Below are 23,379 nucleotides of genomic sequence, written 5' to 3' on the forward strand. Positions count from 1 at the left end.
GAGTACTATTTTTGGCGTATCTTATTACCTGGATGTCTAACCTGCATCGAAACAAATTGTATAGTATTTACTAACTGAGCATGGCTCCTGTCCTTTTTTGCCACAGATATTGATGAGTGTGGACTTGAGATTGAGTCCTATAGAACGTGTGACCATGATTGCGTCAACACTGTCGGCAGCTACTACTGTACATGTGTCTTCGGGTACCAACTCCAGGAGGATGGAAGGTCATGCAAAGGCAAGTTCCATAACAGTTATACTGCTAGTAGTATCCAGTATTTGATTATGCTGCTGCCGGGGTCCCTGACACAGCGGTAGGCAGCGGTTGGCTAGTCTTCACACCACGCTTTTAGCCTTTGTGTAATACAGACCAGGGCTCTAGCCAGCTCAAATTTTTTTCCGTCAGCCAATTCCAATCGTCGTGAAAACTATAAAGTAGTAAATGTTGCCATTGATATCTTGAAAAACGGGTTTTAATGAGATTATTGTATGCGAAATAGCGCCGACACACATTGTCAACAAGCATAACAATAGCAAAACAAACAGTGCGTGGCTTTTACAGCCATGGACGGCATGGTTGATGGATTGGTTTTAAAATTTTTCTGTCAGACACAGCAAATTTCCGTCGAATTGGCGGAAAAACGGACGCTGGCTAGAGCCCTGATACAGACTATTACATGTATAATACTTTAACCATAGTCAACATTTAGCTTGGTGTTCCCACAGCCTGATGGACTATTCTGTCAGTCTATCCATGGCTTAAATCATGCCGACCAAAATATGTGGAAACGCATTAAAGGAACACACAGAGTCTGACACACCAAAAACAGAAGATGTAACGTTACCACAATTTTCGTTAACTTCAAGGTAACAATGGTTTAGAACTTGAAACTTCCTGGCACATTTGAACAATTGCTGATGTCACGTATCCATAAGATCATGTGTTATTACGATCACATGTCTGTAACTCTCGCAAGTTTATGTTCTGGTCATCATGATGGTCATCAGTACTTATCCTGAAGAAGTGAACAATGGTTGTTGAAAATTTGATCCTATGTGTTTGAAGAAAGTTTAGCATAGTACATATACTATGCTTTGCAACTGTTGACAATTGGTTTTTGGTAGAACATATGCGCTGCTGTGATTTACTTATGAGTGAAAAGTACTAGTCAGTCTATAATGTAATTATATTGGTCTTAAGTCACTGTGTTTATGTTTGCTACCAGAGCGTGGCTGTGACCCTGCCTGTGAGAATGGAGGCACCTGTCAGTTTGGACAGTGTATCTGTCCAGTAGGCTACTCTGGACCCACCTGTAGCTCTGGTATGTACCTGTTGTATTGAGAGCCAGTTTATGATCATAACAATAACTAGAGTTCCACGAACACATACCTTTGCCAAATAAACCAGGTTTGTTATGTAGAATGATGTCTGTAGACAAATACGTTACTCATTTCATTTTCTTCATAATTATATGCTTGGAGTTGGTTTATAAAATTTCGGCATTGATTATGCAAATTAGATCCCAAGTTACAATTAATTGATATCAAATTGTATCAAGCATGACTTAAGCTATCAGCATACCAAAAATCATGATGATCCTTTGATCCATTCTTGACTTATTCTCTTTCAAAGTCTTTAAATACACCCCTTACTCTCTTCCCTCTTTCTCAGTTACATATGTGACAACTTTGATGAAAGTACTATAATGGAATGCAGTGGATTTATAAACTTTTCCTCATCAATTATGCAAATTAGCTGTTAATTTGCATAATAAGTATCACATTATATAAGTCTTCACTTAGGCTATCTACATGCCAAAAATCATGACGATCCGTCAACACGTTCACATTTTCTCATTAATTATGCAAATGAGATCATCATTTGCATGATAAATATGTATTGACATTTCTCTCTTTCTCAGCTACATATGTGACAAGTTTTAAAGTCCTATCATGGAACGTAGTGAATTTATAAAATATCCTAATTAATTATGCAAATTAGCTGTTGATTTGCATAATTGGTATCTCATTATGTTTGTCTTCACTTACGCTACCTACATACCAAAAAACATGATGATCCGTCAACATCTTCATATTTTCTCATTAATTATGCAAATGAGGCCATCATTTGCATAATTGATATGTATCGACATTTCTCTCCTTCCCAGCTACATATGTGACAAGTTTGAAAGTCCTATCATGGAATGCAGTGGATTTATAAATTTTCCTCATTAATTATGCAAATTAGCTGTTGATTTGCATAATTAGTATACCATTATGTAAGTCATCACTCATTCTATCTACATACCAAAAATCATGACGATCCGTCAACACGTTGTAGAGTTATTCTCGTCCAAAGTTTGAAAGGAAACCGGCGCCTGCAGTTCCAAAAAAGCCGCTAGGGGGCCCAAACTCACAGCACTTACTCTCTGCCTCGAGGGCTATCTACCACTCAAAAATCATGATCACAGCATGTCCAGAACAGGAGATATAAAAAATTGAGGTTCTGCTGCAGTACCTTAGCAAGCCGCTAGGGGGCCCATTATCGAACTTGACCTTCGTTTTCCCGACCCCTACCCACCTACCAAATATTATCGGGATTCATCCAAGACTTCTTGAGTTATGCTGTTAACACACACACAGACAGACACACAGACTCACAAGCCCAAAACATAACCTTAGCCATTCTGGCAAAGGTAATTATTGATGTGCAATAAGCAAGCATTCCTGTACTATACATAATGCTAGCCATTAGGAAACAAAGACATATAATCAAGAGAAAATAATATTAATTAAAAAAATGATTAAGATATACTCAAGGTCATATAATAAAGAGAAATTATTTCTTCTCTTATTTTCTGACCTACTCACTTAAGTAGCCCAGGTGCACCCCCCATTAATGTGTCCAGTCATAGCAAACTGAATACAATTGCAAGCTTTAGGGCAATGGATAGCTTTCAAATGATGTATGATGCAAATGTACCATGCAATCACGGTGGTCAAATACGGGCTCAAAATCTCCCATGTCTAGCCGAATTCGAACCTTCTTCCATGATGTTCCATCTGACGTAATTCGAACCGAACTTGTGTTCTATTTAGGTCATCTGCGGTCATTGCAGGTAAAACCGTGCTTTCTGGCATTTTCCCCCCAACTAACTTGAATCAGGCGAAAAACATAGTTTTTAACCAATATAAACAATTTTCTGGACAGTACATCTATGCTTTCACTTTGTTTGGGACCTGTAATATGTAACGAAGCTACTGGCATTTTTGTTGGTGACCTTGAATATCATAAGTGTTGTTTACACCGGTATCAATTACACCCTCCCGCTCTCCGTGCGGCATGACATGCGTGTAAACATCGTTTAAGATCTCCACCTCCAAGAAGAGACCAACATAAGTCAATGACGGCTCAAAATGACCGCAAGGGTTTTCCCGAGATTTCTGTTTTAGGGATTTTTAAAAAATGCCTTAGATTTTGAATTATTGGTAATTAAGTGCGAAAAATGCCATTTTTACGCATATTTTTGACTGTAACTTTGCTTAAAATTAAAGATTAAAAAATCCCCAAAACAGAAAGTTTTATTTGCCTCTGAGATGACGAAAAATATAAAAATCGAGAATTTGCCATGGCACTTGCGGCCCATCTTATCAAGAGTATGGTCAAATTGAAGGCCTTCCTTGAAACAGAAAATAATCGTCTTTGGAAGCAAAATCGAAACAAAACAATTATCTCAATTCAAACGGGAAGAATCAAACTATCTAAAATTGCAAATTTAATCTTATTTAGAATACATTTTCCTTGTCATAACATCTTGTTTATTTTGAAATATTTTACGGTTAGCAAATAGTAGGCCTCTTGTAACCCGATACTCTGTCGAACTCGCATAGCAACGGGAAAGAATAGCCTAGCAACCGACCGCCGTGAATGGATATAGTAAAAACTTCAAATTAAAGTTTCTAAACTTTTTGTGTCGAGTGTGAAAACTGCAAAATATGACAGGTCTGCCAGCAGTTTTCATGCCTTTTTTTTTTTGGTTTCTCCTGTTGATTGGACAGATGAGGAGGCAGACGAGGCTATTTACCTGTTTGCCTGACCTGCACATGACTTTTTGTGGTGAAGGAGGGGTGTGCAATTCCTTCTCCACCCTTTCGTCTACTGGAGCACTAAGTCTCACAGGGGCAACTGTATGCAACGTGTGAGGCGGCTCCAGCAGATGCAGCTTTGTTGTTCGGAGTATCCGTCTCCTAGGAGGACTTCCATGCCTTTAGTACCACCATTTACAACCGATAGATGCATGGATCTATCGAAGTTTTATTCTGAACATCACTGAGCTACTTTGAACATCAGATTCTGTTCTGTGATGTTTGAACTTTGCGATTCTTGTGTTTACAACATACTGAACTTTGATTACCTTCAGAGGAGCCCTGTGAGCCTGCCTGTGAGAATGGAGGCACCTGTGTGGCTGGGGAATGCCTCTGTCCACCAGGCTACCTTGGACCCAGCTGTGCCATTGGTTTGTTTGCTTTGCATATGGTTGGTTTATGAAAAAATGTTAGCCTACCTATTACTGTAAATGCAGAAATGTTCGTAATGGATTCATGTTCGCGGTTTTCGCGGTGACCGCTTCATCGCAAAATGAAAACCACCGCAAACATTTTTCTATTATGGTATTAGACTGCAGTCTATGGTGTTACCGCAAAATTAAAACCACCGCAAAAAGTCATTTAAATCCCCGCAAACTTAAATGCATTTACAGTACTTCTTTTTCAGTTTAAACTTTTTAGTTTGTAAAAGATGGTATGTTGTAACCATAGGATGTTCTAGAGTTGCTTACGTAGACAGATTTTATCTAGTACATTTTGTAACATTGACCCCAGTTTTGGCAAGGAATACTTTTGATAAAGTTTTCAGAGATTGACAATAGAAAACAAAACTCTCTTGGTCTTACAGCTGTGCACATACACATACATGTATGTCTTTTATCCCAGACAGCCATTTACAGTATCTGTGGTACTATACTTGAGAGAGACATGAAGTAAACTTGCATGTGATACATTTTGTACCTCACTAGCACACAATATAGGGACAGTTGTCAGAACAACACTTACGGTAACCGTTGCATTTTTGTTTTCAGAGGCGCCCTGTGAGCCTACCTGTGAGAATGGAGGCACCTGTAAGGCTGGACAGTGTGTCTGTCCACCAGGCTACCTGGGGCCCAGCTGTGCTATAGGTGTGTGGTTCAGACATGTCACTGATGTACAACTTCTGTCAGACAAACATAACTCTGATTGTTGATAGGTTTTTAGAAGCATTATTGGCCTAATATGTTAACTGGTTAGAGGAACTTGGCTCTGATAATTAAAGGGTGCCATGGTTTAATTTTAAGTAGATTATTGATGGTACACTCACTCTCTATACATGTTCAGAGGCACCCTGTGAGCCTACCTGTGAGAATGGAGGCACCTGTAAGGCTGGACAGTGTGTCTGTCCACCAGGCTACCTGGGGCCCAGCTGTGCTATAGGTGTGTGGTTCAGACATGTCACTGATATACAGCTTTGTGACTAACAGTGATTGGTTGTGAAAAGGTTGTGAAAAGAGTTGATGGGCCTTAAACTGATTTACTCAGTGAGGAACTTGCAGGTCAAGAAAGTTGTCATGGTATTATAAGTTAGTGTACTTTTCCTATAGCTCTTACAGTAACTAATTCACCATGTTCCCTCAGAGGCGCCCTGTGAGCCTACCTGTGAGAATGGAGGCACCTGTGTGGCTGGACAGTGCCTGTGTCCACTGGGGTACCTGGGGCCAAACTGTGCTGTTGGTAGGTCATGACCTTGTCAAAGACTATTAGGCAGGCAGGTCTGAGATATTGGGTGAGAGTTTTTTTGCTCCAATTTTGACTGAACTACTGCTCATTATTTACGTTTGCAGAAGCGCCCTGTGAGCCTTCCTGTGAGAATGGAGGCACCTGTAAGGCTGGACAGTGTGTCTGTCCACCAGGCTACCTGGGGCGTGATTGTCTCATTGGTGGGCAAAAGTTCTCTTTTTCAATGATTGCAATCCATAATGCTTTTTTGCTTCTTACATCTTCATCTGCATGTGTTCAGCTAAACGACATGCTTTGTTCCCCCTGATATGCTACTGAAAGTGTTTACAGTCCTTCTAGCTGAAGTCGAAGGAAGCATAGAGGGAGTTCTTACTGGTTTACCCTTGTTGCATGCTACTGGTAGGGGCTTTGGTGGGGACCGTACAATGTACAATGTAAGTCCAATGTGCGAGGAGCTAGAACAACACCTTCAGTATGTGAAAGAAAGAGAACTTCAAGAGATATGCCATTTTGGTCTTAGCTTGTGCTTTGTTGATATAATATGAATTTTCCACAATATTGTTCATTCGTTGAATGCCGTAACGCGACACAAAATATTTTCCTAATTGACTGAGTCACAATGTTTTTGGTATATGCGTGGCATTTATTCTTGCTTTGTAGAGATGGCCTGTGAGCCTACCTGTGAGAATGGAGGCACCTGTAAGGCTGGACAGTGTATCTGTCCACCAGGCTACCTGGGACCCAGCTGTGCTATAGGTGTGTGGTTCAGACATGTCACTGATGTACAACTTCAGAGTGTTACTAACTGCTAATCTTGCCAAAAGTTATTCACCCTATATAGGAGTAACCTAAGTTTCCCTGTACCTTGAATACTAACTCCCCATCTTCCTTCAGAGGCACCCTGTGAGCCTACCTGTGAGAATGGAGGCACCTGTGTGGCTGGACAGTGCCTGTGTCCACTGGGGTACCTGGGGCCCAGCTGTGCTGTTGGTAGGTCATGCCATGACCTTAACACTAAGCAACTCTTACTTGTTGTATGAGAGAGTTTTTCTCCAATTTTGCTTAGACTGCTATTCACTATGTTCTGTTTTCAGAGGCGCCCTGTGAGCCTACCTGTGAGAATGGAGGCACCTGTAAGGCTGGACAGTGCCTGTGTCCACCAGGCTACCTGGGGCCTAGTTGTGCCATTGGTGGGAAAACATTTTCTTCTTGCTTTCATTCCACAATACTTTCCTGATTCCAATGCTGAATTCAGTTGTGCAGTGATAACTTTATTTGCATGTGTTGCAAAAAGTTATGCATGGCTACATCTCATTTGCTGGTTACATAAAGGTTACACCCCCTCAGAGGGGATTCAATCCACGAAGCTTCCTTGTTTGTAATGCCATGCTTGATTTCCCCTAACTTGCTTGCTTTTATAAGTCTTAGAGCAGTCTATGATAATCATCATACAATGTATATGATCTTTAGAGGCGCCCTGTGAGCCTACATGTGAGAATGGAGGCACCTGTAAGGCTGGACAGTGTGTCTGTCCACCAGGCTATCTGGGACCCAGCTGTGTTATTGGTGGGAAAAGTTATCTTCTTGCCTTCAATCCACAATGCTTTCCTGCTTCCAATGCCGGATTCAAATGTGATTAGTTAATACTTAAATTGCATGTATTGCAAAAAGTTATGCATGGCTTCCTCTCGTTTGCTTGTTACCGATAGGGCTCACACCCCATCGGAAGCGGTTTATTGAGTATGTCAGTGGGCCATATTTTTCAATCCATAATGCTTTTCTTCCTTCTCATGCCATGCTTGGTTTCCCCTAACTTGCTCGTTATTATAAGACAGTGTATGATAATTATCATACAATGTATCTGATCTTCAGAGGCGCCCTGTGAGCCTACCTGTGAGAATGGAGGCACCTGTAAGGCTGGACAGTGTGTCTGTGAACCGGGCTATCTTGGACCCAGCTGTGCCATTGGTGGGCAAAAAGTGGTTCTTGCATTCAATCTGCTATGTTGCTTCTAAAGTCGAAATCAAAATACGAGCACTGCAATAAATTCACTCTGCATATGTTCAGTAAAATGTAATTCTCTCTGTTTTTCAGGCTACTTGTGGGGATAACAATCCTTTGGAGGGAATGTTACAGTCAAAGTCGCCATGTTTGCACTAGTTTGGTGGTCTCCAGAGGATGTCATTATATAAAATGAAATCAGTGTGGCCTTATGTGACTGTTGTGTGAGTAAATTGCAGCCGAGGAAGGATATTCTCTCTATACCTTGGTTGCTAACACAACGTCTTCTTTCAGAGGCGCCCTGTGAGCCTACCTGTGAGAATGGAGGCACCTGTGTGGTTGGACAGTGCCTTTGTCCACTGGGGTACCTGGGACCCAGCTGTGCTGTTGGTGTGTTGATTTATGTTGGCATCCAGGCTAATCATACATGTCTACTAATGGTATGCAATATGCTAGATGGTGATGTCTACAATGTACATTGTACCTTAATGTTACAGAAAGGTGTTTTGAGAAATTATCAACAAAACAAATACCGGTACTAAGGAGTTAAGCATTTGTGTATCAAAACATCTTCTGTCTTCCCTCAGAGGCCCCCTGTGAGCCTACCTGTGAGAATGGAGGCACATGTAAGGCTGGTCAGTGTGTCTGTCCACCAGGCTACCTGGGACGTAGTTGTGCCATTGGTGGGCAAAAGTTCTTCTCTACTTGTTGCTTTCTATCTACAATGCCTTCTTTCTTCTAATGGTGAAGTGCCTTCATGCTTGCTGTTCCCTGGCCTGGGCAGTACTGATGACTTGGTTGCTAATGCGTAAGCTGCTGCTGACTTCTTGCAGGGTTATGCTTAAGGTTGCGGTGCTTTGGTGGGGACGTTAAGTCGCATATTTCTTGAGCTGCGGCTTGGTTACGGTTACCTTGTGCATCGTTGTGTCATTGCTGGGCAAAAATTCTTCTCATCGTTTTGCTCTCTATCCACAATGCTTTTATTGCTTCTAATGCTGAAATGAATGTGCAGGAATTACTTCATCTGCATGACATTGTGATCATCAAAACATCATGCTTGGCTCCCCCTGGATTGCTTTCTACTGATAGGGTTTACACTCCATTGCAGGGGACATTAAATACATTCAAATTTTTTTTTTCCTGCTTTAAATCCATCATGCTTTCCTGCTTATATTGCCAAAGTTGAAAAGTTATGCTTGTTTGCCCTCTTCTTGCATATAACATGTGTACCTTACAGTTCTTTAATGAGGATATTAAGCCAAAATATAATGTTCTAAAGCCACACCACAAGTATGATAATATGCAGATAAGAGGAGGTATACAGCGGTTTGTTGGTAATATAGTCTCATTCATGTAACGTAAGGTTACCAGTTTACGGTCGATTTGTGAATAATGCCGTTTTATGGAAAGCGCGCAGGTCGGGAAGTGAAAAACTGTCCTTAATTGGAAGACATCAAAGTCGGTCTGCGTCAAGCTCTGTGTGGCATCATATTTCTTCTGAGGATTTCTCGCCGTACGAGCGTCTTTAATAAACAAGTCTGCAGCCAAGAATTCTTCCAGGGTGACCAATTTACGGTCAGTTGGGTGTTTCTCTATGAGGTTATTTTTCTAAAGGACATATATCTGATCATTTCCCTTAAAAGTCCCCCACGTAGTTCACTGAGATAACACAATGGATAAGTTGTTTACATATGGCTATGCCGCCACTTTGCATCGCCGCTAAACGTTATCGGTAAGTCATCTTTGCCCCAACAGAACGCCACTCAGAGCGCCATGCTGTTCGACAACTTGCACAATGCTACTCATAATAATGGCAACGCATTTGGATGTTGTTATCACCTGTATAGATAGGAACTGGCCTTGAAATGCGTTCAGTATACATGTGGCTTGCTCACGCCGTGCCCTCCCCACATAAATTAGCCCCAACAGCGCCCCTTGCGACAATTTCTCGCTCTCCAGTGCACCAAGCTTTAACGGACAAGTCACGTGATGCAACATGGCGTTCGAAAACTACCCGCTCGGCGAGGACAGTCACTTGTTTTTATGCAGTTTATAAGAGTTTCCTTGGACAACATACATAAAATCACCATGCATTCTTGAGATAAGAACTCCAGGTTTGGTTTGAGGTGATGTTTCAATTCATAAAGAGTTTGATGGATTTTAAAGAGGGGACGAAAATAGCCGTCTAGAATTACGATCAGAACCGGGTCATCTGTAATAGTGTTGTGCGCACTCAAGCGTAAATGTAAATTGTTGTCGGACTTTTCAGACGTGATTTGCTGGATGCAAAGTTATAGGATAAATAAGGCAAGACACATAGATGATATAAACGTACTTCTTTCCTACTCAAGAGAATTTTCTTTTTTACAATTGACCTCGAAGTCTGCATCCACCAATAAGTGACCGTAAACTGGTCCTGCACGTAAACTGGTAACCTTACGTTATTACTTCCATTTTAGCAAGCCCAGCTGATCTCAAGTGTCGAACTGGAGAAAGCTTATTTGTAACTTAAAAAAGAATTACTGGTGTTCCAAATTTTCAAATCACAGTCGTGTGTTTGATACATGATTTTATAATTCTTGTCCTTGCTTCCCAGAGGCACCCTGTGAGCCTACCTGTGAGAATGGAGGCACCTGTAAGGCTGGACAGTGTGTTTGTCCACCAGGCTACCTGGGACCCAGCTGTGCTATAGGTGTGTGGTTCAGACATGTCACTGATGTACAGCTTCTGTGACTACAGTGAATGGCTGTGATAATGCTGAAGAATATATTATAAAGGCCCTTCCACTGACATAACTGTCAGTGAGTAACATGCAGGACTGGTGAAGAATGTTGTCATGGCCCCTTATGTTTACTTTCCCAGCTTGTATGCTAACTCCACATCTTCCTTCAGAGGCGCCCTGTGAGCCTACCTGTGAGAATGGAGGCACCTGTAAGGCTGGACAGTGTATCTGTCCACCAGGCTACCTGGGACCCAGCTGTGCTATAGGTGTGTGGTTCAGACATGTCACTGATGTACAGCTTCTGTGACTACAGTGAATGGCTTTGATAATGCTGAAGAATGGAATATTATAAAGGCCCTTCCACTGACATAACTGTCAGTGAGTAACATGCAGGTGAAGAATGTTGCCATGGCCCTTTATGTTTACTTTTACAGTTTGTATGCTAACTCCCCATCTTCCCACAGAGGCACCCTGTGAGCCTACCTGTGAGAATGGAGGCACCTGTAAGGCTGGACAGTGTGTCTGTCCACCAGGCTACCTGGGACCCATCTGTGCTATAGGTGTGTAGTTCAGACATGTCACTGATCTACAGCTTTTGTGTCTAACATAGATCATTTCTGATAAAGGATGCCATGGTTTAAATTTTAAGTAGATTACTTTTCATTGATGGTACACTCACTTTGTATCCCTGTTCAGAGGCACCCTGTGAGCCTACCTGTGAGAATGGAGGCACCTGTAAGGCTGGACAGTGTGTCTGTCCACCAGGCTACCTGGGGCCTAGCTGTGCCATTGGTGGGCTAATGTTACTCTATTCTTGTTGCTTTTAGTACACAATACTTTCTTGCTTCTAAAGGTAAAATCAAAATGTGCCATCATGGTGATAACTTCATGCTTGCTGTCCCCTGGCTTGGGCAGTACTGATAACTTGGTTGCTAATGTGTAAACTGCTGCTGACTTCTTGCAGAGTAATGCTTAAGGCTGCAGTGCTTTGGAGTGGATGTTAAGATGCATATTTCTGGAGCTTCTGATGTTACCTGCAGGGCATCAGAATGTTTGCCATGGCCCTTAACGTGTACTTTCCCAGCTTGAATACTAACTCCCCATCTTCTTTCAGAGGAGCCCTGTGAGCCTACCTGTGAGAATGGAGGCACCTGTAAGGCTGGACAGTGTGTCTGTCCACCAGGCTACCTGGGGCCTAGTTGTGCTATAGGTGTGTTGTTAAATGTTGAAATCTAGGCAAATCATGCATTTCAACTAACTCTAAAGCATTGTTTGCACTGAGCTAGATGCTGATGGCTAAAGATACATTGTGTATCACTATCAAGGAATGGTGCTTGAAAAAAATCTCACAAATCAAAAATGCCCAAGAAGTTCCTAGCTCTGAACATTTGTGTACCCAAATATCTTCTGTCTCACTTTAGAGATGGCCTGTGAGCCTACCTGTGAGAATGGAGGCACCTGTAAGGCTGGACAGTGTGTCTGTCCACCAGGCTACCTGGGACCCAGCTGTGCTATAGGTGTGTGGTTCAGACATGTCACTGATGTACAACTTCTGTCAGACAAACATAACTCTGATTGTTGATAGGTTTTTAGAAGCATTATGGGCCTAATATGTTAACTGGTTAGAGGAACTTGGCTCTGATAATTAAAGGGTGCCATGGTTTAATTTAAGGTAGATTACTTTTCATTGATGGTACACTCACTCTCTATACCTGTTCAGAGGCGCCCTGTGAGCCTACCTGTGAGAATGGAGGCACCTGTAAGGCTGGACAGTGTGTCTGTCCTCCAGGCTACCTGGGACCCAGCTGTGCTATAGGTGTGTGGTTCGGACATGTCACTGATGATATACAGCAGCTTTGACAATCAGTGATTGGTTGTGATTAGGTTGAAGAATGTTAACAGGCCTTAAACTGACATAACTGTCATTGAGTAACTTGAAGGTGAAGAAGGCTGTCATGGTCCTTTAAGACTCTACTTTCTCTATATCTATAACTAACTCCACATCTTCCTTCAGAGGCGCCCTGTGAGCCTATCTGTGAGAATGGAGGCACCTGTGTGGCTGGACAGTGCCTTTGTCCACTGGGGTACCTGGGGCCCAGCTGTGCTATAGGTGTGTTGATCTATGTTGAAATCCAGGCAAATCATGCATTTTTGCTTACATTAAAGAGGCCTTGCTTGCAATGTGATATATGCTGATGGCTAGAAGGTGCATAGTATGTTGTTATCAAGGAGGGGTGTTTTGGGAAATCAAAAATGGACCAAAACGTTCTTCGCTGAGCATTTCTGTTGCAAAACATCTTCGTCTTCTTTCAGAGGCCCCCTGTGAGCCTACCTGTGAGAATGGAGGCACCTGTGTGGCTGGACAGTGTGTCTGTCCACCAGGCTACCTGGGCCGTGGTTGTGCCATTGGTGGGCAATGTTACTCTATTCTTGTTGCTTTTAATACCCTCATAATGCTTTCTTGCTTCTAAAGCTAAAATCAAATGTGCCATGATATTCTAATGCTTGATTGCCCCCTGCTTGCTTGTTCCTGATATAAAGGAGGCTTTGATTGCTTTTTGCCAGTTGCTGATCGCTTCTTGTAGTTTGTTAAAAGTTGCAGTCCTTTGTTGGGGACGTTAAGTTGTATGCTTCTGGAACTAGAGCTACACCTGTGTTAAAGGCCCCACTACAGTTTGTCCAGTGTTATCCAGCTTCTATCTAATGCACAATACTGATTTGCAATACTCGTTTATAGGTTATGCGATACAGACATTAAAGTACCTCTCATTTGTTGAATGTCACAACACAAGGCAAGATGGTTTCCTAACTCACTGCCTTGTTTTGAATGACTTACATTTTGCTTCCCAGAGGCACCCTGTGAGCCTACCTGTGAGAATGGAGGCACCTGTAAGGCTGGACAGTGTGTCTGTCCACCAGGCTACCTGGGACCCAGCTGTGCTATAGGTGTGTGGTTCAGATAGTATCGCAACGTAATCTTAATATACAGAAATTATCATTGATTTCCATGATATATCTAATAACTTATTTTCCTTTTTGTCAATCTTAACTTTAAGTTAGTAGCTCTTCATTGCAGAAGAATACGCAGGCTGATACTCCTACAGCTTGCACACTAAACTCTCTATCCCTGTTCAGAGGCACCCTGTGAGCCTACCTGTGAGAATGGAGGCACCTGTAAGGCTGGACAGTGTGTCTGTCCACCAGGCTACCTGGGACCTAGCTGTGCTATAGGTGTGTGGTTCGGACAGTCACTGATATACAGCTACAGATTGTGTGTCATTAACACTGTTTGCAATAATCTTGAAGAAATTAGTTATTCAGCTTACTAGTAACTTGCCCTGATTCTTTAAGCTTCCCTATAGCTGTATAATCTGAGCAACGAAAAAAGGATGCTATGGTGCTGTAGTGTAAGTGAGTTTACATTTTCCTACAGCTGTATACTCACTTAACATCTTCCTTCAGAGGCGCCCTGTGAGCCTGCCTGTGAGAATGGAGGCACCTGTGTGGCTGGACAGTGCCTGTGTCCACTGGGGTACCTGGGACCCAGCTGTGCTGTTGGTAGGTCATATCATGACCTAAATACTGTCACAAACCAGTCTGTGAACTTCTTTTGTGAAAAGTTTTTAGTTTTTCTCCAATTTTGACTTTACTGTTATTTATTACGTACATTCACAGAGGCACCCTGTGAGCCTACCTGTGAGAATGGAGGCACCTGTAAGGCTGGACAGTGTGTCTGTCCACCAGGCTACCTGGGACCCAGCTGTGCTATAGGTGTGTGTGGGACATGTCACTGATCTACAGCTTCTGGCGTTATACATTACTCTCAGATTGCTTACCATAAGGTTGACAGAAACACATTTGGGACCAATACCAAAATCTTTGCTGATAAGAGCAACATAGAAATCATAAAAAGGGTGTCTTGAATGTGAGAAAACTGTATGTTTCTTTAGAGGCACCCTGTGAGCCTACCTGTGAGAATGGAGGCACCTGTAAGGCTGGACAGTGTGTCTGTCCACCAGGCTACCTGGGACCCAGCTGTGCTATAGGTGTGTGGTTCAGACATGTCATTGGTGTACAGCTTCAGTGACTACAGTGATTGGTTGTGATTAGGTTGAAGGAAAGAGTTATCTGGCCTTAAACTGGTATAACTGTCAGTGAGTAACTTGCAGGTGAAGAAGGTTGCCATGGCCCTTTAAGTTTCCTTTGAATTCCCTATAACTGTATACTAATTCCACATCTCCCTTCAGAGGCACCCTGTGAGCCTACCTGTGAGAATGGAGGCACCTGTGTGGCTGGACAGTGTGTCTGTCCACCAGGCTACCTGGGACCCAGCTGTGCTATAGGTTTGTTGTTTTCAGTCTTTAAAGATATTTTCCTTAAAGAAATTTCTGTGATTATGTTGCCAGCTGCAACATTGAATAGGATGAATTGAATATAATGCATACGTAGTTTCATCAGGTTGGTCTTCTTCATTCCACAATCCTCTATAACTCTTAATTAAGAATCAACTTTAGAAGGTTGTGGAATGAAGAAGACTATTTTCATAGGATGCTTACAATGTTTTCGTTTTCCACAGAGGCACCGTGTGAGCCTACCTGTGAGAATGGAGGCACCTGTAAGGCTGGCCAGTGTGTCTGTCCTCCAGGCTACATTGGACAGAGTTGCTCAGATGGTGAGTACATGTACTTGCCATGGAATGGTTGTTTAGACAGATATGTAGTACTGTTCAGACCATATTGTCAGTAGCTGTGTATTCTGTCCTGTTGGCTGTCTTGAATGATTGTGCTTGTTTTTTTACTTGTCCAGAGGCCCCCTGTGAGCCTACCTGTGTAAATGGTGCCACCTGTAAGGCAGGAGTGTGTATCTGTCCACCTGGCTTCCTGGGACCCAGCTGTGAAATCGGTATGTGACGGTTTAGATTATGTAATACCCCCTTGACAAATTTGTTTGCAAAATAAAATCCTGGATGACTCATCTTCACAAATGTAAAATACACGATAGTACATTTTGTTGAGAAAAGAGATTTTATGAACAAAAGTTGTTTTTTTGTTGATATTCAGTATTTCATATTTAGCATTCATATTTAGCATTAAAATGTTAACAAAATTTGTACCTAGTTTGACACATTAAGATAAGTTGTGTGCTTAGGATCACATCGGACTAGAAGTTGTATTTGTTCGTACTCTACCATATTTCTAGACTGTACATACACTGACTCAAAACATTAAGTCGAGGCCGTTTCAAATCCCTGGAATTCAGCTTTTTAGTTCGTGCATGCGCAATACGCCAAATGTTGCCAATGGAAAAGTCACATTTGCGAGAAACCTATGTGGCTAAGTTGTCATATTCAAAGCACATAAGAAGTATAGGAAACAACAATGACAATGACTACAACATTTTTGCTGAATGCAGCATTTTGGTGCATCTAAGTAGGGTGTTTAAAAAGGGCAAATATAGGTGTCAATAATTTTATAATACTATTAATAGCCATATATGTCATTATAATCCTGATTGGTGCATTTAAGAAAATACTTTGATTTATAAGAAATATATCATTTGCAATAGGTTGCCAACAAGACGGTCTGTCAGGAAATCCAATGCAACGGACGTGATTTTAATGCAACATTGACCAACAGTCCAGCAATAGCTAGTTCAACTAAATTGCTGTTATAGAACAGCCGTGAAGTACTTACTAGGATCATACACATGGAGCTACATTTTTTTGTACACGTGTACTCTGATCACTGTCTTTTAAAAAAAATGCTGGTGAGTTGAAGATACAAAGGAGCACCATCTAGATTCTAATAGTTCCAATGTATAATTAAATTCAAGATTATTTCAATAAGTACATTTTGAACGCGTGCATTGTTTTCAGATATTGATGAATGTGGCAGCATTGGGCTGGAGTCTACCAGCCTGTGTGATCACAACTGTGTCAACACCCTGGGCAGCTACTACTGTACATGTAGGACTGGCTACCAACTCAGGAATGACAGCAGCAGTTGCAAGGGTAAGACCAAAAACATTCAATAAGTATGTTGTATGACGTAATGCTGCTGAATTGTATTTCTACCTTGTGCATGGTTCTTAGATTGTAATGCTAGTCTACCTTTGAATTATTGGGTATGAATTAAGTCGACGAAAGATGGTTTCAAACTGCAATATTGCAGTTTGATATAACAAGGGATATACGTTACCCCAAATATTTGAAACTATTGCAGTTTGATATAACAACGGATATAGGTTACCCTGGAGATAAAAGTGAAATAGCATTAGATGCCACACTTCTAAAAAAAGACCTTAGCATAGCAACCAAGCCCAAAGGTTCCATATCTTTATTTTAAACTTTGAAATATTGTATATTTTTACACAATCATGTATTCCACTTGACATTTCCACTTTCACTTTGAGTTCGTGAAATACTGACCTTTGTTTACAACATTATTTATATAATATGAGTATAGAGATAGAAAAATGTGGCTAAACAGTAAAAGAGTTAGAAATAGTGTAATAAAGTTCACTTTTTCTCTTTCTGTGCAGACATAGATGAGTGTTTAGTGGGGATGGATGAGTGTCATCCCACAGCTAACTGCACCAACACCGTCGGCAGCTACACCTGTTCCTGTAACGTTGGACATGTGGGCGATGGCAGGGTGTGTCTGGGTAAGGGATGATATCATAAAGTCTGATCCAATCATTGTGCAGTGTGAATATCTGGTGTGAAACAGAAACAGTGTAACTCAATATTACTGATTGTTAAATTTTGAAATTATGGTATCGTAATTGTTGCTCTCAGTTAGTGTAGGAAAGACTGGTTTTCAGAGTTGTATTCTGGATCATTCGTTAGCTGGACAACATTCCTTAATAGCATACTGTAAGACAGTTCAAGGGGGAAAATGTTTTTTCATCATGATGTGGCACATGTGAGGTCTCCATGTAGAAATAAGGCCATAGCAAGTAAATTTTATGGATGACATCATCTGCAGACTGCAAAAATAATGAGATAGGGCAAAAAAAAAAAAACATGGGTAAAAAAAACAAGATGGCAAAGTTTCAAAATAGATGTGGTAACAAGACTTGAAGAGACAAAATATGGCATCACAGCCAACAAGGCATTCATTCCTGTATTTAAGAAGTGCACCAGTGTAGTTAAAGTGACACTAGTGTGGTAGACTGGTATCATTACTAGTAACCATGTTGGCAAATACACTCATAGCTTCCATAGTTGTGCCACTTTTACAACTATCTATCAAGTTGCACCTCTGCAACTACAGTCAATGCTACAGAGTCTCTAGTGTCAATTCTACATTCAATGATTAGGTTAGAACACAACCTTTACCCATTTTCGTCTATCCGGCCTTCCCTGAAGAAGAAAAAAAATTTAAATTTACTTGCTGTGGCCTAAGGGTTAATGACTGCCCTCAGGTGTTGCCATGATTCGTGGTTGGTTCATATAACCACTCCCTGCGCAAGCCAAACACCACGGTTTGTGATCGAATCCTACATGTCCGTCACGTTTGAATTGCGTTGCCATTTTGGATCTGTACCAGACTGTGTGTAATTATTGCTCATTCTGATTGGTCAATTTCCTATGTATCGCTCTTTCTGATTGGGTCCGGTTTTTCAAAACTTAGACACCTACAAATTCATTTGACACCTGGCTCGTGGCAATTCTATGTTTTACGGCGTCATAACCAATATGAAATGCGGCCTGATTGATCGATGTCACATTACTATATCATAATGCAGAGATAGAAAAATGTGGCTAAACAGTTGAAGTTCAAAAGAGTTAGTAATGCTGTAATAAACTTGGTCAATTTCTTGTGCATTGACCCTCTTCTGATTGGGTCCGGTTTTTCAAAACTTATAGACACCTAAAAATTCATTTGACACCTGGCTTGCGGCAATTCTATACCAGACTGAACCCTACCATCTCCCCTGCAGACATTGACGAGTGTGACTCAGGAACAGCTGACTGTGACCCTGCTGCCACCTGTACCAACACGGCCGGCTCCTACAGCTGTGAGTGTAACGATGGCTATGAAGGAGATGGCAAGACTTGTGTGGGTAAGACATTACAATCAAACTTGCCAAAGCACAATGTTTCTGACATAGGGAGAAGCTACTCAAGCGAATGATGAATCCGGATCACCCGCTACATGACATGGTCCCTCCGGTCAGGTCAGAGGTCACTGGGAGGTCACTTCGAAGCTCATGTAGTATCTCGGTCCCAAAAGCAAGGACCTCAAGACTGCGCAACTCATTCCTACACTATACAATCAGACTGTACAACAAATCAATGACTGGTGCTTAAGTGTTTTTATTTGTCTATGTACTGTGTATGTCATGCGTATGTAAACTGTTGTCTAGTCGTTGTAAGAATTTACTCTGAGTCACATTGTAAGATCAACGGCATTCAGAGGTGCTTCTGCTAAGAATTAATCTCTGTAAGGTTGATTTTAATGAATAAAGAAAGAAAGAAAGAAGAGATGCTGCATAGTTCAGTGCCTAGAAGTGGTTAATGGCCTTGCACTGAGCAAACTCCTTAAATAATATCAACTCTCATAAGTCCACTGGGTGCCAAATTACCACCACATAAAGAATTGTTAAAGAGGCCTTTTCTGAATATCTGAAGTGTACATACCTCAGGATTATTGATGACCCATAGGTACATCTCTTTAGATTCAGTGACATGTATTTTTCCTCATGTCACCGTATTATGGCATCTCGTGGAATGATGAGAGTTGTTGTTAAACCTTTTATCATCAGTGATCCATAACACACCCATTTATAACTCCTTCTCTTCCCTTTGCTTCTACAATGTCCCTTTGCTACTTCACTTTGTAACTATAGTGACCTGTATTTTAACAGGTTTGACTGAATATTGTCCAACTTAATTTGTTGTATAATTCTTACCCTTGCATTAATTTTGTATACAATCATGACAGCTACCTGCTATCCCCCCTGTGGCCTGGGGTCCAGGTGTGTCAATGGGACATGCCTCTGTCCTCCCGGCTTTGTTGGGGATGCCTGCAATGCAGGTAAGAAACCTGTCTTGTATGATTATACACTACTACAACAATACTTATCATCGTCATTGTTATGAGTAGTACTATGTACCAGTACAAAACCATTTTTTCTTGTTGGACTGGTCCTAAACCAGACCTAGAAAAAATCAGTGGACCAGACTTTTGGACCGAGTAGAAAATGACGGGAATACATCAGCGAGAGTTCACATGTTTAGTTGCTTACCAGTTCAAGAAAATGACAAGAGCGAAGTAGAGTTTATAGTCATTCCTACAAAGTTTCTACAGTCAATTGTACATAGTTTACATGAAGACAGGATTTTGAAATGCCAGTGGGAGTTGAAGACTCTGCCAGATAGATTTCTTTGAAGGGTATCGCCCATTCACAGGTTTTCACAAACAATAATGTCTGGGTTCAGGTCCGGGCTGTACATGTATCTGTACCTTAATTAATGATCTGGTTATGATTGTCTTTGTTATGGGTGTCTTAAGCTAGGACTTAACTCACTTTTCCATACCTTTCAATGGAAGTATGAATCCTAATATCCATGGTGTATTGTTTGCAGATGTGGACGAGTGTGTCATGACACCGGGAGTCTGTGAATTTGAGTGTGAGAACACCATCGGCAGCTACAGGTGTGTGTGTCCAGCTGGATTCAGACTCAACCCAGAGGACCAGTCCACCTGTCTGGGTAAGAAAACTAAGAACAACTTTAACTTAAAGTTTAAGGTTTTGGGCACATTTCATCAAAGCAGAATGTAATGCTAGTTCACCTTTATCCGCAGGGTGACCTTTATCCGTTGTTTGTTTCTAAACATGGTATTTTAGGGATGTCAGACTGTGGTTTCAAATTGTAATATTTTCAAATCATGCAGTTTGAAACAATCGTCTGTTGACCTTATCCCTGAATAACCTAGGCCTGTAGTCAAGACCAACGGATAAAGGTTACCCTGCGGATAAAGGTGAACTAGTGTTAAATCAGCATGAAATAAATAATGGCATCACAGTGTATGAAGCCCAAAGAAGAAGTGACAGGGTCTGCCCATGGTGCTGAAATTAGAGTGATTGTAAGCCTTGGCATTCACATACTTTTTACTGACTCAATCTCGTCCCATGCATGAACATACAAAGCTTAAGGTAATAATTTAAAGTGGACTACCAAAGTTCATCACCCCATTAAAACGAGAGTCTATGAGATGGGAAACGATTTTATGAGATGCACACATTTGATGATCTGGAACATGTAGTACACTGTGATTGTTATATACGTACCTATTTCTCAGAAATTAGTCTTTTCTAAATCCACTACTGTCTTTGACATTTGCTTGTACATCCTCAACATAGACAAGTGTGTTCCCAGGAGTATACTGCTTTTGTTTGTATTCATTTGTTTGTCTGTACCTTGCAGGTGTGTTAACAGCATTGCACTGCTGTTGATATTATTGTTTGTTTGTTGATTCATTGCAGACATAGACGAGTGTGAGGAGGAGGTGTGTTCCCAGCAGTGCATGAACTCTTACGGCTCCTTCAAGTGCACCTGTGACCTTGGCTTCGTACTGGATGTAGACGGCTTCAACTGCACAGAACTCAAGTGTAAGTCAAAGTGGACAGGAGGATTGAACAAAATAGTAACAATGAATAGTTAGGTTTTTTCTCTTTGTTCTTTCACATCTTTTTCTTTGACTTAAAAACAGTAAAAGAAGATGAAAGATCTGTGGGTTCTGTGATTAAAACATAATCCATTCTTAAGATCCAGCACGATGTACCGGTACAAAACCAGTTTTTCTTATTGGACTTTTCCAGAAAAACCGGACCTGTAAAAATTTGTTGGACCGGATGGTGGACCGGATGTTAGACCTATTAGAAAAATAAGAGGTTATATGGGCAGAAATTCAATGTTTGGGGGTGACAGGTTGAAGAAAATAACAATAGCGATGTAGAGTACAGTTTATTTTAATCTCTACCAAGTTTTACAGTCAATCTTATAGTGGCAGTTAGCCTGGTAGGATTTTAAAACGCCAGTGGGACTCAAATACTCCACCAAACAGATTCCTTTGTAGCTCAATGGACAATCGTTCTGAGTATCGTCCATTCACAAGTTTTCATAATTTTTATACTGAATCAGGTTCAGGTCCGGACCTGGACCTGATCTTCTGGACCTGAACCGGAACTGGACCTGAATTTTCTGTACCGGTACCCACCCCTACATTATACTATAACATGATTGTGTTTTACATGTCTGACGTCTGCTTTCTCCTCTCAGTGTTCCCCTGCACATTTGATGGAGTCTTGTACGAGTCGGGGTCCACCTGGGAAGTGGATCTGTGCACTGAATGCTCCTGCAATGTAAGTTTTTCCCATGGTTCTAAAGGGAATAGCAATGTAACCTAATACTGTGCCAAACATATATAATACTGTTGATGCAGAAACTTTGGTGGTGGTTTTATGTAGTTTTTGCAGTGGCCACTTCACCACAAACTCAAAACCACCGTGAACATTTTCTTCTGTCACGATGGTAAAATTAGGCCCGAAAATTTCCAGACTTCTATTTGGGGATTTAGAACACGAATCATGTTCTATCTGACGTGATCGAACAGAACGTTGACGTAATCGAACAGAACGGGCGTTCTATTGGAGGTCACCCGCGGTCATCCGCACGTTGTTACAGTAAACACGCAGAAAACACCCTTGTTTTCCTGGGTGCCGTGCGTCAGAAAAAAAAACTAACATTTTCGCAAATATAAGACGTTATCTGGCAAGCTTAGTTTTGCTGCCGCTTAGTTTGGAACATGTGACATGTAACAAAGCTGCTGGCGTCATTGTTGGTGACCTTGGATATTAAAACACTTGTTTACGGCGGTATTAATTACTCCATGTCCCTATCAGCGCGACTCGACATACGACCGAACATGGTATTTAGATCGCTTACAAAACGCGTGCAAATCAACTTTTTCAGGACTTACATTGTTGACAACTAATATCTCCAGATTTGTGTCTTAGGGATTTTTGAAATATGGATGCATTTTTTAATTATGAGTCTTTAAGTGTGAAAAAGCTGATTTTTCGACCTTATCTTGGCTGTAAAAATAGTTCTAAGTACAAGTTGAAAAATTCCTAAGACACAAAGTTTGATCTTACAATCATTACTCATATGATATAAAAAATTTGGATTTTCAGTCAAATTTAGGACCAATCTAAATATGGTATTTGTTTTTTTTGTCCACCAAACACCCTTTCTTAATTAACCAACTAGGCAGATTTCAGAAAACATTGAGACAAAACTGTGCAGTACACATACACGGTAAGATTTGACGTATACACACTGCCAGTTTTCATTTAATATCGACGAGAAACGTGCGAGGGGTTGCTTTTGTAACTATCACGATCTTGTAGAAGATGTTTCAGTCACCGTCAGCCCTCCGCGGGGACCGCGCGGGAGCCCCGGTAACCCGATACTCTGCGTTCGAATGGAAACTTTTGGGCCAAATTTGACCATCGTGTGTCTTCTACTCACACTACCAATGGTATCCGCCTCTTGCAACATCTGCAATACATACTATACATTGTCACAGTATAATGTATTTGAGGTACATGCTACTCTAAAGACACATGAATACTTACTGAGACAATAGTACAGTACTGTAAATGCATTTCAGTTTGCGGGACGGCACTATCACAAATTCAAATCAAAGCCGCCCCAAACACTCTATGTTCCGGCTACCGCAAATTGAATCCCCGCAAACTTTAAGCATTTTACAGTATCTAAAAGGTATGAAATATGTCCTTGAATACCTGTAATT

At 41.3% G+C, this 23,379-nt stretch overlaps 1 protein-coding gene across 17 annotated transcripts in view; it reads left to right on the forward strand.

Moving 5' to 3' along the window:
* The window catches only part of LOC118410575 (kielin/chordin-like protein), a 113,466-nt gene that overhangs the window by 56,920 nt on the left and 33,167 nt on the right, over positions 1-23,379 (forward strand). For 2 of the 17 annotated variants that reach the window (XM_035812350.1, XM_035812358.1), the window contains exons 27-63: positions 107-238; positions 1,227-1,322; positions 4,422-4,517; positions 5,139-5,234; positions 5,431-5,526; positions 5,728-5,823; positions 5,934-6,029; positions 6,490-6,585; positions 6,724-6,819; positions 6,924-7,019; positions 7,300-7,395; positions 7,702-7,797; positions 8,125-8,220; positions 10,427-10,522; positions 10,723-10,818; positions 11,017-11,112; positions 11,249-11,344; positions 11,667-11,762; positions 11,974-12,069; positions 12,273-12,368; positions 12,567-12,662; positions 12,866-12,961; positions 13,403-13,498; positions 13,688-13,783; positions 14,015-14,110; positions 14,228-14,323; positions 14,503-14,598; positions 14,800-14,895; positions 15,129-15,224; positions 15,359-15,454; positions 16,428-16,562; positions 17,093-17,215; positions 18,497-18,619; positions 19,501-19,593; positions 20,145-20,270; positions 21,047-21,172; positions 21,843-21,925. In XM_035812350.1, coding sequence (XP_035668243.1) covers positions 107-238; positions 1,227-1,322; positions 4,422-4,517; positions 5,139-5,234; positions 5,431-5,526; positions 5,728-5,823; positions 5,934-6,029; positions 6,490-6,585; positions 6,724-6,819; positions 6,924-7,019; positions 7,300-7,395; positions 7,702-7,797; positions 8,125-8,220; positions 10,427-10,522; positions 10,723-10,818; positions 11,017-11,112; positions 11,249-11,344; positions 11,667-11,762; positions 11,974-12,069; positions 12,273-12,368; positions 12,567-12,662; positions 12,866-12,961; positions 13,403-13,498; positions 13,688-13,783; positions 14,015-14,110; positions 14,228-14,323; positions 14,503-14,598; positions 14,800-14,895; positions 15,129-15,224; positions 15,359-15,454; positions 16,428-16,562; positions 17,093-17,215; positions 18,497-18,619; positions 19,501-19,593; positions 20,145-20,270; positions 21,047-21,172; positions 21,843-21,925 — 3,725 coding nt within the window. Of the gene's footprint in view, positions 1-106; positions 239-1,226; positions 1,323-4,421; positions 4,518-5,138; positions 5,235-5,430; positions 5,527-5,727; positions 5,824-5,933; positions 6,030-6,489; positions 6,586-6,723; positions 6,820-6,923; positions 7,020-7,299; positions 7,396-7,701; positions 7,798-8,124; positions 8,221-8,417; positions 8,514-10,426; positions 10,523-10,722; positions 10,819-11,016; positions 11,113-11,248; positions 11,345-11,666; positions 11,763-11,973; positions 12,070-12,272; positions 12,369-12,566; positions 12,663-12,865; positions 12,962-13,402; positions 13,499-13,687; positions 13,784-14,014; positions 14,111-14,227; positions 14,324-14,502; positions 14,599-14,799; positions 14,896-15,128; positions 15,225-15,358; positions 15,455-16,427; positions 16,563-17,092; positions 17,216-18,496; positions 18,620-19,500; positions 19,594-20,144; positions 20,271-21,046; positions 21,173-21,842; positions 21,926-23,379 lie in introns of all 17 variants that reach the window. The other 15 variants (XM_035812394.1, XM_035812365.1, XM_035812386.1 and 12 more) reach the window with 15 other exon arrangements.

This window comes from Branchiostoma floridae, chromosome 1 (assembly GCF_000003815.2).
Source record: "Branchiostoma floridae strain S238N-H82 chromosome 1, Bfl_VNyyK, whole genome shotgun sequence".
In the NCBI taxonomy this organism is placed as follows: domain Eukaryota; kingdom Metazoa; phylum Chordata; class Leptocardii; order Amphioxiformes; family Branchiostomatidae; genus Branchiostoma; species Branchiostoma floridae.